We start from the raw sequence: 22,036 nt of genomic DNA on the forward strand, positions 1-22,036 counted from the left end.
CAGGTGATTTTGACCCAGGTGAATGTGGCATGCTGTGCTGTGTTGTGAAGCCAGTAGGTTGCCAGTAAGAGGTGTGATTAGAAGCATACCTTGCTGTAGGTGATGGTGTCAAACAGTTCACTGATCTGTGCAGGCCTCATGACGTCTTCCTCTTTAGAAGAGAGAGGGTGAGAGGAGGCCAGCGCGTCTACAGACATCGCCCCATGCACCTCCTTCAGCACTATCAGGTCTGTCTGTGGAGACATCAGGCCTTCGCTTTTAACCTTTCACTTGTACCGGCAGATGGAATTTGGAGAGCAGATTTCTTTGTGGGTTAAATCCATGAGAAAAGGTATATTTGGAGAGCTGTGCAACAGTTCAAGTTGTAATGTACATGTTTTATCTCAAGTCAAGTTAGGAGTCACTCAGATATGATGAAAAGAAAGACTCACTACGTTCCATGTGGGTTCAGCAGAGTTGGCCCCAAGATACGAGACGTAGGAGGCAAAGCCCTCGTTGAGCCACAGGTCATTCCACCACTTCATGGTCACCAGGTTACCAAACCACTGTGGACATATAAACCTTATTCAGCCAGTGGCATAGAGGGAAAGGACACAGGGTGCAGAGAGGAGAGGGACAGGACACAGTATATTATAGTATTGACTGTAATACAGACCAGGCAGCCAGCTGCAGCCTCTCAGTATATTATAGTATTGACTGTAATACAGCCTCTCAGTATATTATAGTATTGACTGTAATACAGACCAGGGGAGCCAGCTGTAGCCTCTCAGTATATTATAGTATTGACTGTAGTACAGACCAGGGGAGCCAGCTGCAGCCTCTCAGTATATTATAGTATTGACTGTAGTACAGACCAGGGGAGCCAGCTGCAGCCTCTCAGTATATTATAGTATTGACTGTAGTACAGACCAGGGGAGCCAGCTGCAGCCTCTCAGTATATTATAGTATTGACTGAAGTACAGACCAGGCAGCCAGCAGCAGCCTCTCAGTATATTATAGTATTGACTGTAGTACAGACCAGGGGAGCCAGCTGCAGCCTCTCAGTATATTATAGTATTGACTGTAATACAGCCTCTCAGTATATTATAGTATTGACTGTAGTACAGACCAGGCAGCCAGCAGCAGCCTCTCAGTAAAATATAGTATTGACTGTAGTACAGACCAGGCAGCCAGCAGCAGCCTCTCAGTATATTATAGTATTGACTGTAATACAGCCTCTCAGTATATTATAGTATTGACTGTAATACAGACCAGGGGAGCCAGCTGCAGCCTCTCAGTATATTATAGTATTGACTGTAATACAGCCTCTCAGTATATTATAGTATTGACTGAAGTACAGACCAGGCAGCCAGCTGCAGCCTCTCAGTATATTATAGTATTGACTGAAGTACAGACCAGGCAGCCAGCTGCAGCCTCTCAGTATATTATAGTATTGACTGAAGTACAGACCAGGGGAGCCAGCTGCAGCCTCTCAGTATATTATAGTATTGACTGTAGTACAGACCAGGGGAGCCAGCTGCAGCCTCTCAGTATATTATAGTATTGACTGTAGTACAGACCAGGGGAGCCAGCTGCAGCCTCTCAGTATATTATAGTATTGACTGTAGTACAGACCAGGGGAGCCAGCTGCAGCCTCTCAGTATATTATAGTATTGACTGTAATACAGCCTCTCAGTATATTATAGTATTGACTGTAATACAGACCAGGCAGCCAGCTGCAGCCTCTCAGTATATTATAGTATTGACTGTAATACAGCCTCTCAGTATATTATAGTATTGACTGAAGTACAGACCAGGCAGCCAGCAGCAGCCTCTCAGTATATTATAGTATTGACTGTAGTACAGACCAGGGGAGCCAGCTGCAGCCTCTCAGTATATTATAGTATTGACTGTAATACAGCCTCTCAGTATATTATAGTATTGACTGAAGTACAGACCAGGCAGCCAGCTGCAGCCTCTCAGTATATTATAGTATTGACTGTAGTACAGACCAGGCAGCCAGCAGCAGCCTCTCAGTAAAATATAGTATTGACTGTAGTACAGACCAGGCAGCCAGCAGCAGCCTCTCAGTATATTATAGTATTGACTGTAATACAGCCTCTCAGTATATTATAGTATTGACTGTAATACAGACCAGGGGAGCCAGCTGCAGCCTCTCAGTATATTATAGTATTGACTGTAATACAGCCTCTCAGTATATTATAGTATTGACTGTAATACAGACCAGGGGAGCCAGCTGCAGCCTCTCAGTATATTATAGTATTGACTGTAATACAGCCTCTCAGTATATTATAGTATTGACTGAAGTACAGACCAGGCAGCCAGCTGCAGCCTCTCAGTATATTATAGTATTGACTGAAGTACAGACCAGGCAGCCAGCTGCAGCCTCTCAGTATATTATAGTATTGACTGTAGTACAGACCAGGGGAGCCAGCTGCAGCCTCTCAGTATATTATAGTATTGACTGTAGTACAGACCAGGCAGCCAGCAGCAGCCTCTCAGTATATTATAGTATTGACTGTAGTACAGACCAGGGAGCCAGCTGCAGCCTCTCAGTATATTATAGTATTGACTGTAATACAGCCTCTCAGTATATTATAGTATTGACTGAAGTACAGACCAGGCAGCCAGCTGCAGCCTCTCAGTATATTATAGTATTGACTGAAGTACAGACCAGGCAGCCAGCTGCAGCCTCTCAGTATATTATAGTATTGACTGTAATACAGACCAGGCAGCCAGCTGCAGCCTCTCAGTATATTATAGTATTGACTGTAATACAGCCTCTCAGTATATTACAGTATTGACTGTAATACAGACTCTCAGTATATTATAGTATTGACTGTAATACAGCCTCTCAGTATATTATAGTATTGACTGTAATACAGACCAGGGGAGCCAGCTGCAGCCTCTCAGTATATTATAGTATTGACTGTAATACAGACCAGGCAGCCAGCAGCAGCCTCTCAGTAAAATATAGTATTGACTGTAGTACAGACCAGGCAGCCAGCTGCAGCCTCTCAGTATATTATAGTATTGACTGTAATACAGACCATGTGAGCCAGTTCATGAGAGATGACCGTAGCGATCCACTCTTTGTCTCCATTGGACGAGCTGGCAGGGTTGTAGAGCAGGGCTGTCTCTCTGTAGGTGATCAGACCCCAGTTCTCCATGGCTCCAGCACTGAAGTCAGGCAGAGCTATCTGGTCTACAGAGTAAAGGAGCTGAAATATCCATTACAGCACTTAACAATGGTGTGAGTCTCAAATGGTGTCCTATTCCTTATATAGTGCACTACTTTAGCCTAGAGGCCTATGGGCCCTGGTCAAAGGTAGGGTCACTACAAAGGGAATATGGTGCCATTTGGGACCCATTCGGAATCTCTCTTCAACAACAGACAGGGATTCCGAGAGGAAGAGTATTACTCTTTAAGTATTACCTGATTTGGTCAGAGGATAACTTGAGCTGTAGTAGTTTTCAAAGAACTCCAGGATTGGTCCAGTTTTTTCGAGGGCGTAATCTCCCTGGCCCTCAGCAATGGCCTGTTTACGAGCCCAAATCCTGATCTGGAAAATAAAGACATGTTTTCTGTCATGAGATCCTGTACCCTGGGCCCTCATTTATAAAACATCCTGTACCCTGGGGCCTCATTTATAAAACATCCTGTACCCTGGGGCCTCATTTATAAAACATCCTGTACCCTGGGGCCTCATTTATAAAACATCCTGTGTACCCTGGGGCCTCATTTATAAAACATCCTGTGTACCCTGGGGCCTCATTTATAAAACATCCTGTACCCTGGGGCCTCATTTATAAAACATCCTGTACCCTGGGGCCTCATTTATAAAACATCCTGTGTACCCTGGGGCCTCATTTATAAAACATCCTGTACCCTGGGGTCTCGTTTATAAAACATCCTGTACCCTGGGGCCTCATTTATAAAACATCCTGTACCCTGGGGCCTCATTTATAAAACATGTTCTTAGATTTATACTTGAACTTAGTCGTAAAATTATTTCCGACAGTGTGCTCATGTTGGATTCATAAAAGATATTGAGCATAAAAACAATTGATGACGCAGGTTCTAAGAAGCCCATTTGTAACTTACGGTCCTGTGATCTATAAATCTCTAATTAACTTCAAATTGACGGCACCTCGCCGATTTCCCCTTATAGAATGCTAGAACATATGAGGGTTTAGACAAGAATAGCCACGGACCAAAAGAGGAGAGGAGAGGAGATTGAAGGCAGGCAACACGTATTATTCGGTGGACTAAATAGTGGGTTGACAAACAAAGCCAAACAGGTATCTTGGGAGTGTTGCTGCTGCGGTGAACGAGGTGGGGCAGCAAGACAGAACTGTGTCTGATGGGAATAAGAAATGGTCTGATCTTAAACTGTAGGGGAAAGAAATGGTCTGAGCTTAAACTGTAGGGGAAAGAAATGGTCTGACCTTAAACTGTAGGGGAAAGAAATGGTCTGACCTTAAACTGTAGGGGAAAGAAATGGTCTGACCTTAAACTGTAGGGGAAAGAAATGGTCTGACCTTAAACTGTAGGGGAAAGAAATGGTCTGACCTTAAACTGTAGGGGAAAGAAATGGTCTGACCTTAAACTGTAGGGGAAAGAAATGGTCTGACCTTAAACTGTAGGGGAAAGAAATGGTCTGACCTTAAACTGTAGGGGAAAGAAATGGTCTGACCTTAAACTGTAGAGGAAATAAATGGTCTGACCTTAAACTGTAGGGGAAAGAAATGGTCTGACCTTAAACTGTAGGGGAAAGAAATGGTCTGACCTTAAACTGTAGGGGAAAGAAATGGTCTGACCTTAAACTGTAGGGGAAAGAAATGGTCTGACCTTAAACTGTAGGGGAAAGAAATGGTCTGACCTTAAACTGTAGGGGAAAGAAATGGTCTGACCTTAAACTGTAGGGGAAAGAAATGGTCTGACCTTAAACTGTAGGGGAAAGAAATGGTCTGACCTTAAACTGTAGGGGAAAGAAATGGTCTGACCTTAAACTGTAGGGGAAAGAAATGGTCTGACCTTAAACTGTAGGGGAAAGAAATGGTCTGACCTTAAACTGTAGAGGAAAGAAATGGTCTGAAAGGGGAAAGAAATGGTCTGATCTTAAACTGTAGGGGAAAGAATAGCCATGCACAACCAGCAGGACAATCACTGACCATTTCAACGTCAAGTCTCGACTCTGAGTAGAGATATGACCATTTCAACCTCAAAGTAAGGTTTTATGAATAACTACTTATACGTGGTTTTCTGAGTCAGTCATACCTAAGATCAGAATTGATCCGGTCCGTTTTATAAATGAGGCCCCTGGTCTTTACTATCTGTACTTATCTGTAGAGACCGACAGAGGGCATCACAGAGAAACAAACCAATAATGTCTCCCTCATCCTGAAGCCAGAGTATACTGAAGTTGCCCCTAGAGACACTGATCTGGGATCAGTTTGGCAATGAGGCCCTTTATCTACTTTCCAAGAGCAGTATCCCTTTAAGGTTAGGATTTGGGTAATCTCTCGTGAACAGACTACATAGACACCTGACCAAATGATGCAACATTTTAGTTCTGGGATAACTGAAGTAAGGTTTGGGGGAGGGGAAACTGATCCTAGATCTGTACCTAGGGCAAACTTCATCCCAGAGCAGCTAACGCAGACAAATAAGAACAAGAGCAGATTAATAAATAAAAAAATATGTACCAAAACTTTTTCCCCTTCTGGTGACTGGATGAAACCGAACTCACTGACGACAAAGGCGAGTAGGTAGGTTGACATGAGGGGTGTGGGTTGGAAGCTGGTCCGAGTAACATCCTGGCCGTTGACAGTGACATTGACTGAGGCTACATGTGGAGAGAGAGATACAGGTTGGTGAGCGTAGCAGAGACAACACGTTGGTTTCCCCAGCAACAGGGGTTCAGATCCCTACCGTGACAACATGTTGGTTTCCCCAGCAACAGGAGTTCAGATCCCTACCTACAACATGTTGGTTTCCCCAGCAACAGGAGTTCAGATCCCTACCGTGACAACATGTTGGTTTTTCCCCAGCAACAGGAGTTCAGATCCCTACCGTGACAACATGTTGGTTTCCCCAGCAACAGGAGTTCAGATCCCTACCGTGACAACACATTGGTTTCCCCAGCAACAGGAGTTCAGATCCCTACCATGACAACATGTTGGTTTCCCCAGCAACAGGAGTTCAGATCCCTACCGTGACAACATGTTGGTTTCCCCAGCAACAGGAGTTCAGATCCCTATCGTGACAACATGTTGGTTTCCCCAGCAACAGGAGTTCAGATCCCTACCTACAACATGTTGGTTTCCCCAGCAACAGGAGTTCAGATCCCTACCGTGACAACATGTTGGTTTTTCCCCAGCAACAGGAGTTCAGATCCTTACCGTGACAACATGTTGGTTTCCCCAGCAACAGGAGTTCAGATCCCTACCATGTGTCACACCCTGACCATAGTTTGCTTTGTATGTTCTATGTTTTGTTTGGTCAGGGTGTGATCTGAGTGGGCATTCTATGATGGATGTCTTGTTTGTCTGTTTCTTTGTTTGGGCCTGATATGGTTCTCAATCAGAGGCAGGTGTTAGTCATTGTCTCTGATTGGGAGCCATAGGCAGGGTAGCCTAGTGGTTAGAGCGTTGGACTAGTAACCGGAAGGTTGTGAGTTCAAACCCCCGAGCTGACAAGGTACAAATCTGTCGTTCTGCCCCTGAACAGGCAGTTAACCCACTGTTCCCAGGCCGTCATTGAAAATAAGAATTTGTTCTTAACTGACTTGCCTGGTTAAATAAAGGTAAAATAAAAAAATAAAAAAATAAATATTTAGGTAGCGTGTTGGGTTTTGTGGGTGATTGTTCCTGATTGTTCCTGTCTTTGCACCAGATAGGGCTGTTTTCGTTTTTTCACATTTCTTGTTTTGTATATTGTTCTATTTTCATCTTTATTACAGATGTATCAAAATAACCACGCTGCGTTTTGGTCCGCCTCTCCTTCAACAGAAGAATCCCGTAACAGAATCACCCACCACAACAGGACCAAGCGGCGTGGTGACAGGCAGCGGAAGCAGGAGCAGCGCAAGGAGGAATTGACATGGGAAGATGTATTGGACGGCAAGGGTTGCTACACATGGGAGGATATCCTGGCGGGAAAGGATCGCCTTCCATGGGAACAGGTGGAGGCTGCTAGGAGAGCAGAGGCAGCCGGAGAGAGGAGCCGGCATTATGAGGAGCTAGCACGGCAGAGCGGATGGAAGCTCAAGAGTCAGCCCCAAAAATGTATTGGGGGGTGGCACACAAGAAGTGTGGCGAAGCCAGGTAGGAGACCTGCGCCAACTTCCTGTGCTTACCGGGGGGGGGCGAGAGAGACCGGGCAGGCACCGTGTTATGCTGTGGAGCGCACGGTGTCCCCAGTGTGGGTGCATAGCCCGGTGCGGTACATACCAGCTCCGCGTATCGGCCGGGCTAGAGTGGGCATCGAGCCAAGTGCCATGAAGCCGGCTCTACGCATCTGGTCTCCAGTGCGTCTCCTTGGGCCGGCTTACATGGCACCAGCCTTGCGCATGGTGTCCCTGGTTCGCCTGCATAGCCCAGTGCGGGCTATTCCACCTCGCTGTACTGGCAGGGGGACCGGGAGCATTCAACCAGGTAAGGTTAGGCAGGCTCGGTGCTCAAGAGCTCCAGTGCGCCTGCACGGTCCGGTCTATCCGGTACCACCTCCACGCACCAGCCCTCCGGTGGCAGCCCCCCGCACCAGGCTGTCTCTCCGTCTCATCCCTACAGGTGCTCCCGCCTGTCCAGTGCTGCCAGAGCCTTCCTCCTCTCCAGCGCTGCCGGAGTCTCCCGCCTGTCCAGCGCTGCCAGAACCTTCCGCCTGTCCGGCGCTGCCGGAGCCTTCCTCCTCTCCAGCGCTGCCGGAGTCTCCAGTCTGCCCAGTTCCGCCTGAGCTACCCGTCTGCCCAGCGCCATCAGAGTCTCCCGTCTGTCCTGAACCGCCAGTGCCACCAGTCTGCAAGGAGCTGCCAGTGCCGCCAGTCTGCAAGGAGCCGCCAATGCCGCCAGTCTGCAAGGAGCCGCCAGTGCCGCCAGTCTGCCAGGAGCCGCCAGTGCCGCCAGTCTGCCAGGAGCCGCCAGTGCCGCCAGTCTGCCAGGAGCCGCCAGTGCCGCCAGTCTGCCAGGAGCCGCCAGTGCCGCCAGTCTGCCAGGTGCCGCCAGTCGGCCAGGAGCCGCCAGTGCCGCCAGTCGGCCAGGAGCCGCCAGTGCCGCCAGTCAGCCATGATCCGCCAGTGCCGCCATTCTGCCAGGATCCGCCAGTGCCGCCAGTCAGCCATGATCTGCCAGTGCCGCCAGTCAGCCAGGATCCGCCAGTGCCGCCAGTCAGCCATGATCTGCCAGTGCCGCCAGTCAGCCATGATCTGCCAGTGCCGCCAGTCAGCCAGGATTTGCCAGAGCCGCCAGTCAGCCAGGATCTGCCAGAGTCATCAGTCTGTCCCGAGCTGCCCCTCTGTCCCGAGCTGCCCCTCTGTTCCGAGCTGCTCCTCTGTCCCGAGCTGCCCCTCTGTTCCGAGCTGCCCCTCAGTCCAGTGGGTTCATTTAGAAGGGTCGCCGTGGTTAGGAGGCCACGGAAGCGGACAATGGGGCGGACTAAGACTATGGTGAAGAAGGGGGCCACGTCCAGCACCAGAGCCGCCACCGCGGACAGATGCCCACCCAGACCCTCGCCCAATAGGTTCAAGTTTTGGGGGGGGGGGGTACTGTCACACCCTGACCATAGTTTGCTTTGTATGTTCTATGTTTTGTTTGGTCAGGGTGTGATCTGAGTTGGCATTCTATGTTGGATGTCTTGTTTGTCTGTTTCTGTGTTTGGGCCTGATATGGTTCTCAATCAGAGGCAGGTGTTAGTCATTGTCTCTGATTGGGAGCCATATTTAGGTAGCCTGTTTTGTGTTGGGTTTTGTGGGTGATTGTTACTGTCTGTGTTTGTTGCACCAGATAGGGCTGTTTTCGGGTTTTCACGTTTCATGTTTTGTATATTGTTCTATTTTCATCTTTATTAAAGATGTATCAAAATAACCACGCTGCGTTTAGGTCCGCCTCTCCTTCCCAGGAAGAATCCCGTAACACCGTGACAACACGTTGGTTTCCCCAGCAACAGGAGTTCAGATCCCTACCGTGACAACATGTTGGTTTCCCCAGCAAAAGGTGTTCAGATCCCTACCGTGACAACACTTTGGTTTCCCCAGCAACAGGAGTTTAGATCCCTACCGTGACAACACGTTGGTTTTCCCCAGCAACAGGAGTTCAGATCCCTACCGTGACAACACGTTGGTTTCCCCAGCAACAGGAGTTCAGATGCCTACCGTGACAACACATTGGTTTCCCCAGCAACAGGAGTTCAGATCCCTACCGTGACAACACGTTGGTTTTCCCCAGCAACAGGAGTTCAGATCCCTACCGTGACAACACGTTGGTTTTCCCCAGCAATAGGAGTTCAGATCCCTACCGTGACAACACGTTGGTTTCCCCAGCAACAGGAGTTCAGATCCCTACCGTGACAACACGTTGGTTTCCCCAGCAACAGGAGTTCAGATCCCTACCGTGACAACATGTTGGTTTCCCCAGCAACAGGAGTTCAGATCCCTACCGTGACAACACTTTGGTTTCCCCAGCAACAGGAGTTTAGATCCCTACCGTGACAACACGTTGGTTTTCCCCAGCAACAGGAGTTCAGATCCCTACCGTGACAACATGTTGGTTTCCCCAGCAACAGGAGTTCAGATCCCTACCGTGACAACATGTTGGTTTCCCCAGCAACAGGTGTTCAGATCCCTACCGTGACAACACTTTGGTTTCCCCAGCAACAGGAGTTTAGATCCCTACCGTGACAACACGTTGGTTTTCCCCAGCAACAGGAGTTCAGATCCCTACCGTGACAACATGTTGGTTTCCCCAGCAACAGGAGTTCAGATCCCTACCGTGACAACACATTGGTTTCCCCAGCAACAGGAGTTCAGATCCCTACCGTGACAACACGTTGGTTTTCCCCAGCAACAGGAGTTCAGATCCCTACCGTGACAACACGTTGGTTTTCCCCAGCAACAGGAGTTCAGATCCCTACCGTGACAACACGTTGGTTTTCCCCAGCAATAGGAGTTCAGATCCCTACCGTGACAACACGTTGGTTTCCCTAGCAACAGGAGTTCAGATCCCTACCCTGACAACATGTTGGTTTCCCCAGCAACAGGAGGTCAGATCCCTACCGTGACAACATCAACACTCTGAGGTTCTACCATAGACTAATATAAGGATACAGAAATTGGTATATAATCAATCGAGTACAGCAATAGATACGCCTACAAAGGATATTTGTATGATTTATCTCATATCAGAGTGTAGCAGCTTACTCTGAAAATGTTCCGCCCAAAAAAATTCAATGCTTGTTTTTTCTTCAGTCAAGTTCTTGAGAGTTTGGCAGAACTTGTTCTCTCAGTCTGCGCAAGAGGTAAATTTAAGCAGATTGTAGCATTAAACTCTCTAACTATAATTTAGGAAACAGATCACAGATCCCATCCCCTTTGGACAGCCGTCAACACACATACATAGATTCATGCCCTTGGACAGAGATCAGGGTTCCATGCTTACCTAGATTAATTCCATTGGACAGAGATCAGGGTTCCATGCTTACCTAGATTCATTCCATTGGACAGATCCAGGGTTCCATGCTTACCTAGATTCATGCCATTGGACAGAGATCAGGGTTCCATGTTTACCTAGATTCATGCCATTGGCCAGAGTTCCATGCTTACCTAGATTCATGCCATTGGACAGAGATCAGGGTTCCATGCTTACCTAGATTCATGCCATTGGACAGAGCCAGGGTTCCATACTTACCTAGATTCATGCCCTTGGCCAGGGTTCCATGCTTACCTAGATTCATGCCATTGGACAGATCCAGGGTTCCATGCTTACCTAGATTCATGCCATTGGACAGAGATCAGGGTTCCATGCTTACCTAGATTCATGCCATTGGACAGAGATAAGGGTTCCATGCTTACCTAGATTCATGCCATTGGACAGAGTTCCATGCTTACCTAGATTCATGCCATTGGACAGAGATCAGGGTTCCATGCTTACATAGATTCATGCCATTGGCCAGAGTTCCATGCTTACCTAGATTCATGCCATTGGACAGAGATCAGGGTTCCATGCTTACCTAGATTCATGCCATTGGACAGGGCCAGGGTTCCATGCTTACCTAGATTCATGCCATTGGACAGAGATCAGGGTTCCATGCTTACCTAGATTCATGCCATTGGACAGAGCCAGGGTTCCATGCTTACCTAGATTCACGCCATTGGCCAGAGTTCCATGCTTACCTAGATTCATGCCATTGGACAGAGCCAGGGTTCCATGCTTACCTAGATTCATGCCATTGGACAGAGATCAGGGTTCCATGCTTACCTAGATTCATGCCATTGGACAGAGCCAGGGTTCCATGCTTACCTAGATTCATGCCATTGGACAGAGCCAGGGTTCCATGCTTACCTAGATTCATGCCATTGGACAGAGATCAGGGTTCCATGCTTACCTAGATTCATGCCATTGGACAGAGCCAGGGATCCATGCTTACCTAGATTCATGCCATTGGCCAGAGTTCCATGCTTACCTAGATTCATTCCATTGGACAGAGATCAGGGTTCAAACCTTACCTAGATTCATGCCATTGGACAGAGTTCCATGCTTACCTAGATTCATGCCATTGGACAGAGATCAGGGTTCCATGCTTACCTAGATTCATGCCATTGGACAGAGATCAGGGTTCCATGCTTACCTAGATTCATGCCATTGGACAGAGATCAGTTTTCCATGCTTACCTAGATTCATTCCATTGGCCAGAGTTCCATGCTTACCTAGATTTATGCCATTAGACAGAGATAAGGGTTCCATGCTTACCTAGATTCATGCCATTGGACAGAGCCAGGGTTCCATGCTTACCTAGATTCATGCCATTGGCCAGAGATAAGGGTTCCATGCTTACCTAGATTCATGCCATTGGACAGAGATCAGGGTTCCATGCTTACCCAGATTCATGCCCTTGGCCAGAGTTCCATGCTTACCTAGATTCATGCCATTGGACAGAGATCAGGGTTCCATGCTTACCTAGATTCATTCCATTGGACAGAGCCAGGGTTCCATGCTTACCTAGATTCATGCCATTGGACAGAGATCAGGGTTCCATGCTTACCTAGATTCAAGCCATTGGACAGAGATCAGGGTTCCATGCTTACCTAGATTCATGCCATTGGACAGAGATCATGGTTCCATGCTTACCTAGATTCATTCCATTGGCCAGAGTTCCATGCTTACCTAGATTCATGCCATTGGACAGAGATAAGGGTTCCATGCTTACCTAGATTCATGCCATTGGACAGAGCCAGGGTTCCATGCTTACCTAGATTCATGCCATTGGACAGAGCCAGGGTTCCATGCTTACCTAGATTCATGCCATTGGACAGAGATCAGGGTTCCATGCTTACCTAGATTCATGCCATTGGACAGAAATCAGGGTTCCATGCTTACCTAGATTCATGCCATTGGCCAGAGATCAGGGTTCCATGCTTACCTAGATTCATGCCATTGGACAGAGATCAGGGTTCCATGCTTACCTAGATTCATGCCATTGGACAGAGATCAGGGTTCCATGCTTACCTAGATTCAAGCCATTGGACAGAGATAAGGGTTCCATGCTTACCTAGATTCATGCCATTGGACAGAGTTCCATGCTTACCTAGATTTATGCCATTGGACAGAGATCAGGGTTCCATGCTTACCTAGATTCATGCCATTGGACAGAGATCAGGGTTCCATGCTTATCTAGATTCATGCCATTGGACAGAGCCAGGGTTCCATGCTTACCTAGATTCATGCCATTGGCCAGAGATAAGGGTTCCATGCTTACCTAGATTCATGCCATTGGCCAGAGATAAGGGTTCCATGCTTACCTAGATTCATGCCATTGGACAGAGATCAGGGTTCCATGCTTACCTAGATTCATGCCATTGGACAGAGATCAGGGTTCCATGTTTACCTAGATTCATGCCATTGGCCAGAGTTCCATGCTTACCTAGATTCATGCCATTGGACAGAGATCAGGGTTCCATGCTTACCTAGATTCATGCCATTGGACAGAGCCAGGGTTCCATACTTACCTAGATTCATGCCCTTGGCCAGGGTTCCATGCTTACCTAGATTCATGCCATTGGACAGATCCAGGGTTCCATGCTTACCTAGATTCATGCCATTGGACAGAGATCAGGGTTCCATGCTTACCTAGATTCATGCCATTGGACAGAGATAAGGGTTCCATGCTTACCTAGATTCATGCCATTGGACAGAGTTCCATGCTTACCTAGATTCATGCCATTGGACAGAGATCAGGGTTCCATGCTTACATAGATTCATGCCATTGGCCAGAGTTCCATGCTTACCTAGATTCATGCCATTGGACAGAGATCAGGGTTCCATGCTTACCTAGATTCATGCCATTGGACAGGGCCAGGGTTCCATGCTTACCTAGATTCATGCCATTGGACAGAGATCAGGGTTCCATGCTTACCTAGATTCATGCCATTGGACAGAGCCAGGGTTCCATGCTTACCTAGATTCACGCCATTGGCCAGAGTTCCATGCTTACCTAGATTCATGCCATTGGACAGAGCCAGGGTTCCATGCTTACCTAGATTCATGCCATTGGACAGAGATCAGGGTTCCATGCTTACCTAGATTCATGCCATTGGACAGAGCCAGGGTTCCATGCTTACCTAGATTCATGCCATTGGACAGAGCCAGGGTTCCATGCTTACCTAGATTCATGCCATTGGACAGAGATCAGGGTTCCATGCTTACCTAGATTCATGCCATTGGACAGAGCCAGGGATCCATGCTTACCTAGATTCATGCCATTGGCCAGAGTTCCATGCTTACCTAGATTCATTCCATTGGACAGAGATCAGGGTTCAAGCCTTACCTAGATTCATGCCATTGGACAGAGTTCCATGCTTACCTAGATTCATGCCATTGGACAGAGATCAGGGTTCCATGCTTACCTAGATTCATGCCATTGGACAGAGATCAGGGTTCCATGCTTACCTAGATTCATGCCATTGGACAGAGATCAGTTTTCCATGCTTACCTAGATTCATTCCATTGGCCAGAGTTCCATGCTTACCTAGATTTATGCCATTAGACAGAGATAAGGGTTCCATGCTTACCTAGATTCATGCCATTGGACAGAGCCAGGGTTCCATGCTTACCTAGATTCATGCCATTGGCCAGAGATAAGGGTTCCATGCTTACCTAGATTCATGCCATTGGACAGAGATCAGGGTTCCATGCTTACCCAGATTCATGCCCTTGGCCAGAGTTCCATGCTTACCTAGATTCATGCCATTGGACAGAGATCAGGGTTCCATGCTTACCTAGATTCATTCCATTGGACAGAGCCAGGGTTCCATGCTTACCTAGATTCATGCCATTGGACAGAGATCAGGGTTCCATGCTTACCTAGATTCAAGCCATTGGACAGAGATCAGGGTTCCATGCTTACCTAGATTCATGCCATTGGACAGAGATCATGGTTCCATGCTTACCTAGATTAATTCCATTGGCCAGAGTTCCATGCTTACCTAGATTCATGCCATTGGACAGAGATAAGGGTTCCATGCTTACCTAGATTCATGCCATTGGACAGAGCCAGGGTTCCATGCTTACCTAGATTCATGCCATTGGACAGAGCCAGGGTTCCATGCTTACCTAGATTCATGCCATTGGACAGAGATCAGGGTTCCATGCTTACCTAGATTCATGCCATTGGCCAGAGATAAGGGTTCCATGCTTACCTAGATTCATGCCATTGGACAGAGATCAGGGTTCCATGCTTACCTAGATTCATGCCATTGGACAGAAATCAGGGTTCCATGCTTACCTAGATTCATGCCATTGGCCAGAGATCAGGGTTCCATGCTTACCTAGATTCATGCCATTGGACAGAGATCAGGGTTCCATGCTTACCTAGATTCATGCCATTGGACAGAGATCAGGGTTCCATGCTTACCTAGATTCAAGCCATTGGACAGAGATAAGGGTTCCATGCTTACCTAGATTCATGCCATTGGACAGAGTTCCATGCTTACCTAGATTTATGCCATTGGACAGAGATCAGGGTTCCATGCTTACCTAGATTCATGCCATTGGACAGAGATCAGGGTTCCATGCTTATCTAGATTCATGCCATTGGACAGAGCCAGGGTTCCATGCTTACCTAGATTCATGCCATTGGCCAGAGATAAGGGTTCCATGCTTACCTAGATTCATGCCATTGGCCAGAGATAAGGGTTCCATGCTTACCTAGATTCATGCCATTGGACAGAGATCAGGGTTCCATGCTTACCTAGATTCATACCTTGGACAGAGATCAAGGTTCCATGCTTACCTAGATTCATGCCCTTGGCCAGAGTTCCATGCTTACCTAGATTCATGCCATTGGACAGAGATCAAGGTTCCATGCTTACCTAGATTCATGCCATTGGACAGAGATCAGGGTTCCATGCTTACCTAGATTCATGCCATTGGACAGAGCCAGAGTTCCATGCTTACCTAGATTCATGCCCTTGGACAGAGATCAGGGTTCCATGCTTACCTAGATTCATGCCATTGGACAGAGATCAGGGTTCCATGCTTACCTAGATTCATGCCATTGGCCAGAGTTCCATGCTTACCTAGATTCATGCCATTGGACAGAGCCAGAGTTCCATGCTTACCTAGATTCATGCCATTGGACAGAGCCAGAGTTCCATGCTTACCTAGATTCATGCCCTTGGACAGAGCCAGAGTTCCATGCTTACCTAGATTCATGCCATTGGACAGAGATCAGGGTTCCATGCTTACCTAGATTCATTCCATTGGACAGAGATCAGGGTTCCATGCTTACCTAGATTCATGCCCTTGGACAGCGATCAGGGTTCCATGCTTACCTAGATTCATTCCATTGGACAGAGATCAGGGTTCCATGCTTACCTAGATTCATGCCATTGGACAGAGATCAGGGTTCCATGCTTACCTAGATTCATGCCCTTGGACAGAGCCAGGGTTCCATGCTTACCTAGATTCATGCCATTGGACAGAGCCAGAGTTCCATGCTTACCTAGATTCATGCCATTGGCCAGAGTTCCATGCTTACCTAGATTCATGCCATTGGACAGAGATCAGGGTTCCATGCTTACCTAGATTCATGCCATTGGACAGAGCCAGGGTTCCATGCTTACCTAGATTCATGCCATTGGCCAGAGCCACTGTTCCATGTGCGTGGAGGAGGGTCATGTGGAACACGGCCTTCATGGCAGGTTCATCAAAGCAGGGGAAGGCTTTCCTGGCGTCCACAGGCTGCATCTGAGTGGTTGCTACAACTCTACCAACACACACAGCAACTGGTATTACTATAGTACTGAAGACTAAACTGTTACAGTTTAAACATGGTGACTGTAGGTGACACACAATCATACTGCATATTGTAGCTATTATCTATTATCTATTGTCTTTTATCTATTATCTATTATTGAAATATGTTGTGCTTGTTATTACTGCTGTACCACAAGACTGTTACAGTTAGACATAGTGACTCTGAGAGCAGGGTCAATACATTGATATTGTAGCTGCTGTCGGATAAGACTCTTATCAAATCAACTTTTATTGGTCACATGGTTCAACAGATGTTATTGCGAGTTTAGCGAAATGCTTGTGCAATTTTATCAGCAATTGAAGCGGTTTGAAGTTCACATTGAAAGGTACAGATACTGTGTGTCTTAGTTCAAGGACAATAAGTCTAAAGCTCTGATGGTAAACTGGTCAGAATGTTTAGAATACATTGTACATGGAACATATTGAACTGCTCCCATTGTATACAACAGGAGGCTGCTGAGAGGGGACGGCTCATCATAATGTCCGGAACGGAGCAAATGGAATGGCATCAAACACCTGCTTGATGTATTTGTTACCGTTCCACCTATTCCGCTCCAGTCATTAGAACGAGCCTGTTCTCCCCAATGAAGGTGCCACCAATGAATCAACACTCTGTATTACAGGGTTCAATTAATCCTTGGATCAACGTCAACAAATGACTTCAAGTGATTAAAAGTCAATGACTCAAGTCCCTGTAAAGGCCAAAGTCCAGTTGAGTATGAAATATTACTTAATGTAAATGTACCTATTTCTCCCATCTTGTTCAGAGTTGATGTGTAACCTTGGTTTTTACGTGTCCATTGTGGTACAAGCAGTTCAATCAATTCCTCGACAAATTACACTGGTTCCATAACATTAAATAATACACTGGTTCACTAACATTAAATAATACACTGGTTCAATAACATTAAATAATACACCGGTTCCATAACATTAAATAATACACTGGTACCATAACATTAAATAATACACTGGTTCACTAACATTAAATAATACACTGGTTCAACAACATTAAATAATACACTGGTTCAATAACATTAAATAATACACTGGTTCACTAACATTAAATAATACACTGGTTCACTAACATTAAATAATACACTGGTTCAATAACATTAAATAATACACTGTTCACTAGCATTAAATAATACACTGTTCACTAGCATTAAATAATACACTGTTCACTAACATTAAATAATACACTGTTCACTAGCATTAAATAATACACTGGTTCCATAACATTAAATAATACACTGTTCACTAACATTAAATAATACACTGTTCACTAGCATTAAATAATACACTGGTTCACTAACATTAAATAATACACTGGTTCAATAACATTAAATAATACACTGGTTCCATAACATTAAATAATACACTGGTTCCATAACATTAAATAATACACTGTTCACTAACATTAAATAATACACTGTTCACTAGCATTAAATAATACACTGGTTCACTAACATTAAATAATACACTGGTTCCATAACATTAAATAATACACTGGTTCCATAACATTAAATAATACACTGGTTAAATAACATTAAATAATACACTGGTTCACTAACATTAAATAATACACTGTTCACTAGCATTAAATAATACACTGGTTCACTAACATTAAATAATACACTGGTTCCATAACATTAAATAATACACTGGTTCAATAACATTAAATAATACACTGGTTCAATAACATTAAATAATACACTGGTTCACTAACATTAAATAATACACTGGTTCCATAACATTAAATAATACACTGGTTCCATAACATTAAATAATACACTGGTTCCATAACATTAAATAATACACTGGTTCCATAACATTAAATAATACACTGGTTAAATAACATTAAATAATACACTGGTTCACTAACATTAAATAATACACTGTTCACTAGCATTAAATAATACACTGGTTCACTAACATTAAATAATACACTGGTTCAATAACATTAAATAATACACTGGTTCAATAACATTAAATAATACACTGGTTCCATAACATTAAATAATACACTGGTTCCATAACATTAAATAATACACTGGTTCAATAACATTAAATAATACACTGGTTCCATAACATTAAATAATACACTGGTTCACTAACATTAAATAATACACTGGTTCAATAACATTAAATAATACACTGGTTCCATAACATTAAATAAATCACTGTTCACTAACATTAAATAATACACTGGTTCCATAACATTAAATAATACACTGGTTCCATAACATTAAATAATACACTGGTACAATAACATTAAATAATACACTGGTTCCATAACATTAAATAAATCACTGTTCACTAACATTAAATAATACACTGGTTCCATAACATTAAATAATACACTGGTTCCATAACATTAAATAATACACTGTTCACTAACATTAAATAATACACTGGTTCCATAACATTAAATAATACACTGGTTCCATAACATTAAATAATACACTGTTCACTAGCATTAAATAATACACTGGTTCCATAACATTAAATAATACACTGGTTCCATAACATTAAATAATACACTGGTTCCATAACATTAAATAATACACTGGTTCCATAACATTAAATAATACACTGGTTCCATAACATTAAATAATACACTGTTCACTAACATTATATAATACACTGTTCACTAGCATTAAATAATACACTGGTTCACTAACATTAAATAATACACTGGTTCCATTACATTAAATAATACACTGTTCACTAACATTAAATAATACACTGGTTCCATAACATTAAATAATACACTGTTCAATGCTTCTACACCTGCATTGCTTGATGTTTGTGGTTTTAGGCTGGGTTTCTGTACAGCACTTTGAGATATCAGCTGATGTAAGAAGGGCTATATAAATACATTTGATTTGATTGATTTGATTTGATTCAATAACATTAAATAATACACTGGTTCAATAACCTTAAATAAAATTAGTGTCCAATGTACTGTAGCTATTACAGTGAAATAATACCATGCTATTGTTTGAGAAGAGTGCACAGTTTTGAACATGAAAAGTTATTAATAAACAAATTAGGCACATTTGATACAAAATGGATCAGTATAAACTTTGCACATACACTGCTGCCATCTAGTGGCCAAAATGTAAATTGCACCTGGGATGGAATAATACATTATGGCCTTTCTTTTGCATTTCAAAGATGATGGTACAAAAAAATACAAGAGAACGGTTGTTTTTTTTCTTTGTATTATCTTTTACCAGATCTATTGTGTTATATTCTCCTACATTCCTTTCACATTTCCACAAACGTCAAAGTGTTTCCTTTCAAATGATACCAATAATATGCTTCAGGGCCTGAGCTACATGCAGTTAAATTTGGGTATGTAATTTTAAGCAAAAATTGAAAAAAAAGGGCGGATCCTTTTAAGGGCCTTTCTCAGGGACACATGGGCAGATTTATCACCTAATCGGCTCGGGGATTCAAACCATTGTAGCCAAATGGAGACATCTTCACAAAGGAAGCCTTAACCAGGTTTCTAAGTATCATTACAGATTCAGTGCAGGCAGTGTACAAGCAAAACTCTGCTTGGCGAATACAACAGAAGTGTTTCACTTGAATGACATCCACTCTGACAGGTGGCAAGGTGCATGATGGGTTGAAAGAAATGTAGAACTTTCAATCAGTTCTAAAAAGCACAATGTCACGACTTCTTCCGAAGTCGGTCCCTCTCCTTGTTCGGGCGGTGTTCGGCGGTCGACGTCACCGGTCTTCTAGCCATCGCCGATCCATTTTTCATGTTCCATTTGTTTTGTCTTGTTTTCACACTCATCTGGTTTCAATTCCCTAATTACACGTTGTATATTTTCCCTCTGTTTCCCCCATGTCCGCGTCGGGAATGGTTTATTTTGTATGTACTCGTGCTATGTGTTACTGGTTTTGTACCCATGTGCTATGTGTTACTGGTTTTGTACCCATGTGCTATGTGTTACGGGTTTTGTACCCATGTGCTATGTGTTACTGGTGCGCTACGGGTTTTGTACCCATGTGCTATGTGTTACTGGTGCGCTACGGGTTTTGTACCCATGTGCTATGTGTTACTGGTGCGCTACGGGTTTTGTACCCATGTGCTATGTGTTACTGGTGCGCTACGGGTTTTGTACCCATGTGCTATGTGTTACTGGTTTTGTACCCATGTGTTATGTGTTACTGGTGCGCTACGGGTTTTGTACCCATGTGCTATGTGTTACGGGTTTTGTACCCATGTGTTATGTGTTACTGGTGCGCTACGGGTTTTGTACCCATGTGCTATGTGTTACGGGTTTTGTACCCATGTGTTATGTGTTACTGGTGCGCTACGGGTTTTGTACCCATGTGCTATGTGTTACGGGTTTTGTACCCATGTGTTATGTGTTACTGGTGCGCTACGGGTTTTGTACCCATGTGCTATGTGTTACTGGTTTTGTACCCATGTGCTATGTGTTACGGGTTTTGTACCCATGTGTTATGTGTTACTGGTGCGCTACGGGTTTTGTACCCATGTGCTATGTGTTACTGGTTTTGTACCCATGTGCTATGTTTTACTGGTTTTGTACCCATGTGTTATGTGTTACTGGTTTTGTACCCATGTGTTATGTGTTACTGGTGCGCTACGGGTTTTGTACCCATGTGCTATGTGTTACTGGTTTTGTACCCATGTGCTATGTGTTACTGGTGCGCTACGGGTTTTGTACCCATGTGCTATGTTTTACTGGTTTTGTACCCATGTGTTATGTGTTACTGGTTTTGTACCCATGTGTTATGTGTTACTGGTTTTGTACCCATGTGTTATGTGTTACTGGTGCTCTACAGGTTATGTACCCATGTGCTATGTGTTACTGGTGCTCTACAGGTTATGTACCAATGTGTTATATGTTACTGGTGCACTACAGGTTATGTACCCATGTGTTATGTGTTACTGGTGCGCTACGGGTTTTGTACCCATGTGCTATGTGTTACTGGTGCTCTACAGGTTATGTACCCATGTGCTATGTGTTACTGGTGCTCTACAGGTTATGTACCCATGTGCTATGTGTTACTGGTGCTCTACAGGTTATGTACCCATGTGCTATGTGTTACTGGTGCTCTACAGGTTATGTACCCATGTGCTATGTGTTACTGGTGCACTACGGGTTTTGTACCCATGTGTTATGTGTTACTGGTGCTCTACGGGTTATGTACCCATGTGCTATGTGTTACTGGTGCACTACGGGTTTTGTACCCATGTGCTATGTGTTACTGGTGCACTACGGGTTTTGTACCCATGTGCTATGTGTTACTGGTGCACTACGGGTTTTGTACCCATGTGCTATGTGTTACTGGTTTTGTACCCATGTGCTATGTGTTACTGGTGCACTACGGGTTTTGTACCCATGTGCTATGTGTTACTGGTTTTGTACCCATGTGCTATGTGTTACTGGTTTTGTACCCATGTGCTATGTGTTACTGGTGCGCTATGGGTTTTGTACCCATGTGTTACTGGTGCGCTACG

General features: G+C 44.7%; 1 protein-coding gene across 4 annotated transcripts in view; it reads right to left on the reverse strand.

The window, feature by feature from the left end:
- Positions 1 to 22,036, reverse strand: part of LOC110527036 (aminopeptidase N) — a 46,025-nt gene that overhangs the window by 20,693 nt on the left and 3,296 nt on the right. For 2 of the 4 annotated variants that reach the window (XR_016492212.1, XM_090222051.1), the window contains exons 2-7: positions 16,335 to 16,477; positions 5,710 to 5,849; positions 3,437 to 3,563; positions 3,051 to 3,205; positions 432 to 545; positions 90 to 233 (exon numbers count right to left, since the gene is read on the reverse strand). Coding sequence is in view for 3 of the 4 variants with exons in the window: in XM_090222051.1 (XP_090078177.1) it covers positions 90 to 233; positions 432 to 545; positions 3,051 to 3,205; positions 3,437 to 3,563; positions 5,710 to 5,849; positions 16,335 to 16,477 (823 nt within the window). In the remaining variant the exon portion in view is untranslated. Of the gene's footprint in view, positions 1 to 89; positions 234 to 431; positions 546 to 3,050; positions 3,206 to 3,436; positions 3,564 to 5,709; positions 5,850 to 10,696; positions 10,709 to 11,885; positions 11,905 to 16,334; positions 16,478 to 22,036 lie in introns of those variants that run through there. The other 2 variants (XM_090222053.1, XM_090222052.1) reach the window with 2 other exon arrangements.

Source organism: Oncorhynchus mykiss, chromosome 26 (assembly GCF_057628025.1).
Source record: "Oncorhynchus mykiss isolate SJ-2025 chromosome 26, ASM5762802v1, whole genome shotgun sequence".
Taxonomy (NCBI): Eukaryota; Metazoa; Chordata; class Actinopteri; order Salmoniformes; family Salmonidae; genus Oncorhynchus; species Oncorhynchus mykiss.